This window comes from Brassica napus, chromosome C2 (genome assembly GCF_020379485.1).
Source record: "Brassica napus cultivar Da-Ae chromosome C2, Da-Ae, whole genome shotgun sequence".
Classification (NCBI taxonomy): Eukaryota; Viridiplantae; Streptophyta; class Magnoliopsida; order Brassicales; family Brassicaceae; genus Brassica; species Brassica napus.
Window position 1 is genome coordinate 30,162,223 of NC_063445.1, and position 9,450 is coordinate 30,171,672.

Below are 9,450 nucleotides of genomic sequence, written 5' to 3' on the forward strand. Positions count from 1 at the left end.
TCGGCACTTCCGAATTTGGTTTTGTATTCGATTTCGCAAATTTTCTTTCCTTTTATAGCTTTTCTAATTTCTGATTTTTTCTAGCAATTTTATTTTGTTTCCAATTCTTGGCCTGATATGAAAGCTTTGTAAAGAAAAACAATACTTGGCTAAACTAAATATCTCACTTTGTGTGTAGTGTTTTTCACCTCAGTTTCCTTAATTCATAACCAATCCCGATTATTTGCTGCCTTTGTGTACAAAAGTTACAATGATGACCAAGTTGGGCAAAGTACGAAACTTTCGGTTTTTAAAAACATTCTCATTCCAACATTTTAGTTGATGCGAATCTTAATGATTTTGTAAATTTTTTCTTTCAATAATAATTATTCAGTAGTTTCACGGAGAAAACTTTAGTTCACCAATACAAATGTTAAAATTGCATAAATTAAAACTAAGTTAATTTAAAAAATAGTGTGTAAACACATTAAATTATATGCGTTGGAGTTAAAAAAACTAGTGTGTGAATATAATAATTTTTAAATGATTATGAGACTGTCGTATCAACATTCTAATTGTCAAATTATTGTGAAACATTCACGTGTCAATTAATGTGTGAACACATTTATTACATTTTTTTTTCTTTTAATATGTAAAGGATATCGAAGATAGTTTGATTTTTTGGCTCTAGATAAAACATTCATGCTTAAAATATCGGGAGGTTCTTAACACAATAGAAAGTTAAAAAGAGAATATAGGAAAATTCTCAATTAAGCACTTTTAAGAAACAATTACAATACTGACACATGTCACCTCTTTATTGGTTCTGTTTTTTTAAAGCAAAGTAAAAAGTAAATACATTAGTATAATATTAATTTTTTTTTTCTTTTAGAATCTCTCACATGTTTTCAGCCATGGGTATGCTCTTATAATAAAAAAAAAAACATAATCCCATACACAGCCACATTTGTTGTTTCTCCAACCAACCTCTCATTATAAATGAAAGCGACTCTCGCACCACCCTCCTCTCTCATAAGCCTCCCAAGGCACAAAGTATCTTCTCTCCGTTCACCGTCGCTTCTCCTTCAGTCCCAACGGCCATCCTCAGCCTTAATGACAACGACGGCATCACGTGGAAGCGTAGCTGTGACGGCTGCTGCTACCTCCTCCGCTGAGGCGCTGCGAGAAGGAATAGCGGAATTCTACAACGAGACGTCGGGATTATGGGAGGAGATTTGGGGAGATCATATGCATCACGGCTTCTACGATCCCGATTCCTCTGTTCAACTTTCAGATTCCGGTCACCGGGAAGCTCAGATCCGGATGATTGAAGAGTCTCTACGTTTCGCCGGCGTTACTGGTTCGCTTCTCATTCTCTACACTTGAGGTTGATACGTTGTTTGTTATGAGTGATAAACGTACACATGAACACTTTCTAGATTTATTATAAACATTTTTTTGAACTTTTATTATAAACAATTCTTACAAACAAAATACTCTTTGAACTCTTTAAAATCTATAACAAAGGTTTAGTTTTACTTTTGATTTGTTGGTAACAGAAATGAGTAGGGATGTTTGAAGTCAGATGAAGCCTTTCTGTTTATCCCTTGGGAAGAAAGGCTTACAGTAAGCCACGTCCCATCCAGAAGCAGACCCATTCCCTAACTAATCATTTTTATAAACAATTTGTAACTATTATTCCTAGATATTTTTTTTTTTACTTTTAGTTACCCTAACTTTTTGTATACAAGACACGAGGTGATTTTTCGTTGTCCAAAAATAAGACACGAGGTGATTTTTCACATTATTTATCATAATATAGACATAGTTTTTTGAGAAAATATATCATACATAGTTGTAACTTGAATTATATATTTTTGAGAAAAACTCAGTAATAATTTTCTTATAATTATTCGATGTTTTATATTTATTAATAATAAGATTTTGTAAGTCTCTTTTTGAAACTATTATGGATGATGAATAAGTTCTTCCTCATTTCAAGATTAAGAAAACAATTTAAACTGAAATAATAATGCGCATTCGGTGAAAATATCTTTCTGCTTGGGATTGTGGTTGTTAATATTAATTTATATTATAAACACATGACTTTTTTAAAGAAGAGGAGAAAAAGATAAAGAGAGTGGTGGATGTTGGGTGTGGGATCGGAGGAAGCTCAAGGTATATTGCCTCTAAATTTGGTGCCGAATGCATTGGCATCACACTCAGTCCCGTTCAAGCCAAGAGAGCCAATGATCTCGCCGCCGCTCAATCACTCTCTCATAAGGTGTCTTCTCGTACATTCGACCATTCTTTCTGCGGAATCTGATCTAACTGAGACGCCATTGGACCAGGTTTCCTTCCAAGTTGCAGATGCATTGGACCAACCATTTGAAGATGGTATTTTCGATCTTGTTTGGTCAATGGAAAGCGGTGAGCATATGCCTGACAAGGCCAAGGTATACTACCTAGCTCACCATAATTTTTATACTAGATTTACTAGACAATATCCATCTTTTGATGTCAATGATGTCCATTAATTTTAAAATAAACAAAAGAAGGATGTGAGAGTAAAATTTTGTCAAATTTATCTAACAACACGTTTTCTATTTAGTTATGTCATGGTTTCTTTTTGTCTAAAAATTTTAGGCAGAGTTTAAAAAAAGAAAATTGTAGTATCTGTTCGAAAACAGAATCTTAGTGTGGTATTTTTGAAACTCATTCAGTCTTCCTTGTGGAAGCATATTTACTGTGTGTGCGAAATGAGTGTAGTTCGTGAAGGAATTGGTACGTGTGACGGCTCCAGGAGGAAGGATAATAATAGTGACATGGTGCCACAGAAATCTATCCCAAGGGGAAGAATCTTTGCAGCCATGGGAGCAGAACCTCTTGGACAGAATCTGCAAAACATTTTATCTCCCGGCCTGGTGCTCCACCTCTGATTATGTCGAGTTGCTTCAATCCCTCTCGCTCCAGGTTATTATATTTCTCACGCTCCGATGCTAAAATCAGTAAGTAGTGTCTCAAATATATGTGTGTTTGTAGGATATTAAGTGTGCAGATTGGTCAGAGAACGTAGCTCCTTTCTGGCCGGCGGTTATACGAACCGCATTAACGTGGAAGGGCCTTGTGTCTCTGCTTCGTAGTGGTATGTTTCCGCAATGTTGTTTACATTCATGATTCCAAATGTTTATAAGATTAGAAACATACAGGTATGAAGAGTATAAAAGGGGCATTGACAATGCCATTGATGATTGAAGGGTACAAGAAAGGTGTCATTAAATTTGGCATCATCACTTGCCAGAAGCCTCTCTAAGTTTAATCTAAACAATAAAATTGTCGTACTTTTCAGCGAATTGATTTCTATCTATGATATAGGAGATTGAATAAGAGTCACGTGAGAAATGTGGATGCATGAAATCCCTTAAACGTCATATGTTCGTTCATGGCTACGTTGTCTATTTTAGATAAATATACAAGTAGAAAGGTGTCATTAAGTTTGGCATCACCACTTGCCGTTGTCTCATATCCGTGTGGTTCGGACACGTGGTCGTGTCTGCCTTGTCTAAAGTTATTTCCGTGTACAATATAAACACATGGAGATAGTCGAAATGGGTACACTTACAAATAGAGTCACAATGTTTTGCATGTCAGCTGGCGAACCAAACATATGAGTCTATAAACTTCTGTCATCAAAAGCCCACAATTGATAGAAAGACAGAAGTATATCAGCTTCATCATTAGATTAGTCATCAGATTCATCTTCATCATTTACAAAGAGTGTGTGTCCATGCTAAAAATCTTGGGTTAACGAGCTATTTCCGTACCATAACTATCCTATGTTAACAAATGTACAAAAATTGTTACGTTTGAGTTCTAATTCGTACACGATTGAATCGAACTAAAGAAAGTACTCAAGACACAAGAATTTGTTTTCCCAGTTCGAGAACCTCGTCTCTACGTCTGGGGGGAGTCTTTTGCTCCCTAAGCACTAAGCTCTTTATCGGAAAACTCCTCGGATAGGGATTACAATATAGTCAATCCTCTTAGTACAATATGATCGTCTAATCTCTTCTTCTATCTACGTTTCAGGTATCAGTGTAATACCAGAACGTGAAAACGACCGTGCTCAGGTCAAGAAAGCGACTCAGCTTGATCCCGGAGAAGACGAAGACTTGATCGCACCTATGTATCTCTTCGTTCTCACTGTTCTTCAGTTTGTTACGACCGTAAGAAACATTCAAAACCAAAAACTTAAACCAAACCAAATTTAAAAAAAAAAAACTAAACCAAAGAAACAATCTTAACCAAAGAAAAAAACAAACCAAAGAAAATAAATCAATCTGACCTGTTTTTTCTTATTTTGGTAAAACCTGACCTGTAACATCTTCCTTCTTGACATCTACATGTTTGTCCTTCTCATACTTTTTTTCAAACAAAAGATATAAAAGCTTGAAAAAAAGATGTAACAACTCCTTATAAAATCAGATGAAAACGGCTATAAAAGCAAGAAAAAAATATAAAAACTTTGAAACCATTGACGACGAATTACAGGTTTGCTGAGAAATTTAAAGGGAAAATATATGGGGGAATGTTCGTCAATTCTCTTTCATTAAGAGACATAAAATTAACTTCGGCAAAAAAAAAAAAAAAAAAATTAACTTCGGCACACAGGTCGAATCCACGATCCATAATATATAACCATCTTAATTGAACCACCAGACTAAGATACAATTTGAATATATATATATATATATATATATATATATTAAAATTGCAAAGAATTATTGAAGGAAAGACTTGTAATTGCAGTTGAGAGAAGACATAATCATAGAAACGTTGGAGCGAGAGATTGAGTTTTTGCCCGAAATTGATTACTTTAAGAGATTACGTTCTGGGATCAGGAATCACGATTCCCGGATATGTAAAGGTTAGTGGTGTCGAGGATGTTAAAGTGAACAAATGACGGTTTGTGAAAAATCACTAACACTGGTGATGCGAATCGTTGAAGATATTTTTAAAATACTTATCTGATAGTGTCGAACCCAGCTCAGAGAATGCTCTAACTAGTGACATTACCAATAGAACTATTTAATTATTTTGAATTATTGGCCCTATAAAATATTGAAACTTTTACACTATAAGTCACATTTACTCGTTCTTATTAGAGTGTAAGACAGTTTTCGCTGTTGACACTATTTACTCTCTCCCTCTCTCTCTCTCTCTCTCTCTCTCTCTCTCTCTCTCTCTCTCTCTCTCTCTCTCTCTCTCTCTCTCTCTCTCTCTCTCTCTCTCTCTCTCTCTCTCTCTCTCCCTCTCCCTCTCTCTCTCTCTCTCTCTCTCTCTCTCTAGAGTAAATGACGAGTCTTTAGTAAGAGATGGTGGTGGGTTCTACGGTGGTAGTGGAAACAGAGAGTTCGAATTCTCAGAGCTTTTGAATATGGATGGTGTTGGTGAAGGAAGAAAAAGGACTTTTTTTGTTGGGAGGTCTATGAACCGTAGCGATTTGGTTATAATTGGATGAAAATTCTGAAATTTTGGGGAAAAAAATTGAAAACAAAAATTGTTTTTTGCTCGTTTTCACTTGGTAAGGATTAATCTTACGAGATTTGTAGGTTTTAAGTTAAAAAACATGGAAGAAATGTTCGAAATGATGGTAAATGTATGTGGTGGCTCTGTTTTCAATCGAAGAAATAAAAACCCTTAGATGAAGAAGACGAAGTCGAAATTATCCTTATACCCTTCATCAAGGAAAAAAACAAAAAACAAAAAAAGACGCTGAATGTGCTTCGAACGCGAGACCAAATGGTAGTTTAACCACTGCACTACCTAGATTTGTTTGTTTTCATGTGCTGTTAAAGATATATAGTTGCACTTGTTTGGTGAAAAAAACTCTAAAATAAAATCCCAACAATTTCCATACAACTACTGCTTAATCGCTATTACATGACGCAAGACTGTTTCACATTAATCACACAATTGAATTACTCACGTTTATGGTACATGGCTTTAATTGATATTCAAACTTGAGAAATGTATGTTAAACTTATTCGGTGTACAAATGAATCATTGTACATGTGGAGAGTAAAATTTATGTGTACACGTTTTGATGCTATTAGCTGTACAAATACTGAAAACAATTACTTTTATTTTGTCGGGAGTTCGTAAGGAAAAGGTCAGTCGGAAGGTATATCTTTAAAAGTTATATCTTAGAAAAATATGAGTAAGTCACAATGAAATGTCGGTAACTATAAATTTTATAAATGTTCAGTGGGATATTTCTTTAGGTGAAAATATCCAAATAGACCTTTGTAAACTAGTGTACAAATGAATATTTGTTATCTAGTGTACATATGGACAATAATACAAAATATACATATGAATCGTTGTACATGTGGATATTAAAATTTTATGTGAAACAGTTTACACGTGGACAATGAAATATATATATATATACATAGTGATGATATTTGGACGGGTATGTATGTAACAAATTTATCATGTGTACATATGGACAATAAAACTTGCACATATATGTAATAAATTTACCAGGTGTACATGTTAATTATTGCATGATGGCCAAGGAGAGTAAGATTGCATTGATATGAGCATGTTGCGACGAAGAGGAGGAGGTCATGGCAAAGACGATGCAGAGGAGGAAGCTTGGTCGCGGTTATTTCGTGGATAATAGGAAAGATAGAAACGTGAAGGCAGTCGGCGGTGGTGCTATTTCAGTGGATAAAAGGCTCGAAAGCGCCGCAACCCACCATGGATCTCTACATTTTCAAGCTTTTACATTGGCTTGATATCAAAAAGACAATGTGAAGAATATTTTGACTCTTTTTTGTTTCGATTCTTTTTGGTTTTAGAAAAAAGAGAAACTAAAATTCTTTAGGTTAACATACAACCGTGATATATTGTTTTAATAATATATATTGTACACATGTGAAAATGTACACATGTACACATATAATCTTTGAACACATGTACACATGTAAACTTGTACACATGTTTATCTTAATTATCATTACTCTCTGATTATTTTTTAGAGAGAAAGAATCTATTAGAATTTTTTAATGGTAAAATTTGTGATTTTTATTCGAACCGGTGCCAAAAAAATCTCAAATATTTTTTTTAAATATGTCAAATTTTTGAAAAAAATTCTAAAATCATCTCATACTACTTACAGATGTGATATCTTGCATATTTTTTAGCTAATGAATTAGTATAAATCTATGATTAATCTGAGAATACTCAGAAATTAGTTTTGATTAAAAAAAATATTTGTATGAAATTGTTTGTATATTAATTAAGTATGGGTTATTGGTTGTTTTATTTTAATGGATTTGATAATCCGAACTAAATCTAGTGTTATTGGTTCTATGATTTTCAAATCTGTATTAAAATCATGTGTTATTGGTTTAATGATTCATAAATTCTGTATCAAATCAAGTGTTATTCAATCGTACGGATTTACTAATATATTTGATTTTATAATGGATTTGAATGGATTTGTTTGGATTTTTAGTTAAACATACAAAGACTCAAATCTGAGGGAAAACCTCTGGATTTGCATATTTAACTTGGATTTATAAATACTATATGGATTTCTAAATCAATCAAAATATATAAACCAATAACACCTTCCGACTCACGTGAATGAATCTAAGGATTTAACCGTGGCCCAGTGGTAATAGCAGTTAATGATTAACACCCTTTCCCATTTCCCATGTTCGACCCGACCAAACGCCCATTTGTTTTATTTTTTGTGTGTTTTTAATCAATGGCAAAATTGTAATTAATTCATCTTCTACCTATCGAATTTTCTAGGGTTTTGACGGCCGTTAACAATGGTTTCTTCCTAGATCACCTAACTTTTGTATTCTTCGTGTTGTTTTAGCTGCAAATTCGTTGATATATTTGCAAATAATCGATGTTAAACTAAAAAGTGATATTTTGATGAATCAATTTTTTTTTCCAATTATGCCGAAATCACCACGGTGGCTCACCGCCAAACCTTCTGCCGTCGCATTATCAGCTTCAACACCACTGTAGCGGCTCCGCTCGTGTCGCGAAATTCCTCCTCCTGAGCAACAGTTGCGTCTTTTGCACCGTTACCGTCGCGTCTCCCCGTTTCAAAATTCATTTTCTGTTTTATGTTTGTAACTAAAAAGTTGTTTGATAAAGAAAGTGACAACGTGATTAAAGTCTGTGGGGCCATTTAGTTAGAAAAATGAACTTAGTTTTCGTTCTTAGTCAAAAAAAAACTATCTTAATAGTAATAAGTGACTTAAAATGTAATAAAAAGATGAAAAGTAACCCATAGTGAAAAATACTCTAAAATATTTATCATCTCCCGCCATGAAGCAGCTTGTATTCAGGCACGGCTATGCTGATAGCATATGAATTAATATCAGCCAAATACAACAACAGTTTGTGAAGATAGAGTCACAATAGCAAGAGAGCATCAAACTGAGGGCTCAAAAACACATAAACAAGTGCTAACTCCATAAGCTGAGTTAGGAGCTCCTTCTATAAAAACCTGTTACATATATATTCAACCTCTTCCATACAATAACCTGAAGTCTACCCACAAATGAGTGACAACGAACTTACCAGAACAGAACCATTTTCGAATTTTACACAAGTGTGGATCCTAAAACCATACTAAGTATTTGATAGTGATTGTTTTTAAAGACTAGAGAATAAAATAACGTGGACAACAATATCCTTAGAACGCGACAATGTAATCCTATTACGGTTGGCAAAAATAGACTTTTATTAATAGAATGCAATTGAAGTACAATAAAGATTACAATTAATGAAATGGAACAAAGGCTAGAATCTAAAGAGAAAATGTAGAGAGAATGAGGTCGAGTATGTAGTGTGTCTAGGGTTAAAATGTGTGTCCTCTTTTCTCCGTTCTCCTTTCCTTTATAATCGCTCTTCCATTCAGCTGTTACCGTGATCGTATCCTGATCGATATGGGAGAAGCCGCCACGGGTAGTAACAGACCAGGCCCATTCTTTTTTTTGCGGGCCTTACTTTGGCGGTTTGTCTCGTCAGAATTTGGGTCAAACAACAAGAGAGGTTGGAAGTCCTACTTTTTAGATTCTTTGATGTTAGGGGAACACCAAGATATTTATAGAGATATCACCATGATTGAATCCTAACCTCGGAAAGATAGCCCGATTCTCTTCCATGTTTCCCCATGAAGGAACATAGCAGTTTTCTCTTTGTTGATTCCAAGGTCTTGTATGCTTTTAAAGCGAGCAAGAATATCAATATACCTTCAATAGAACTCTGAGTCATTGAAAAATATGAGGACATTGCCCGCGAAACTCAGATGAGTAACAAAGGGGGCGAGACATAACAGATGAGGGACGAAACTCTGGCTCATCACACCATGGTCGAACGTCTTGGATCAGACATCCATCACCAAGAAAAGAGATAAAACTTGATCTCCTTGCCTAA

The 9,450-nt window shown here is 34.6% G+C and overlaps 1 protein-coding gene across 4 annotated transcripts; it reads left to right on the forward strand.

The window, feature by feature from the left end:
• The first annotated feature begins 921 nt into the window (after nt 1-921).
• LOC106388189 (tocopherol O-methyltransferase, chloroplastic) lies at nt 922-4,295 on the forward strand. Of its 4 annotated transcripts, none has more exons than XM_022697338.2 (6): nt 922-1,339; nt 2,100-2,263; nt 2,331-2,435; nt 2,749-2,952; nt 3,022-3,124; nt 4,069-4,295. In XM_022697338.2, exons 1-6 carry the CDS (start codon nt 979-981, stop codon nt 4,248-4,250), a joined length of 1,119 nt encoding a protein of 372 aa, XP_022553059.1. In that variant the 5' UTR covers nt 922-978; the 3' UTR covers nt 4,251-4,295. The 4 variants fall into 4 exon arrangements, with proteins under 4 accessions (XP_022553059.1, XP_048602288.1, XP_022553058.1 ...); XM_048746331.1 differs by lacking the exon at nt 4,069-4,295 and adding an exon at nt 3,189-3,487 and having other exon boundaries at nt 924-1,339; XM_022697337.2 differs by having other exon boundaries at nt 925-1,339; nt 2,097-2,263.
• Nucleotides 4,296-9,450: the final 5,155 nt, after the last annotated feature.

Excerpts from the sequence above, each read along its gene's own strand:
- LOC106388189 (XM_022697337.2), top strand. The coding sequence starts at position 979 with ATGAAAGCGACTCTCGCACCACCCTCCTCTCTCATAAGCCTCCCAAGG. Across the intron at positions 2,264-2,330 it reads CTCAATCACTCTCTCATAAG|GTTTCCTTCCAAGTTGCAGA; the intron begins GTGTCTTCTCGT and ends CCATTGGACCAG. Across the intron at positions 3,125-4,068 it reads TGTGTCTCTGCTTCGTAGTG|GTATCAGTGTAATACCAGAA; the intron begins GTATGTTTCCGC and ends TCTACGTTTCAG.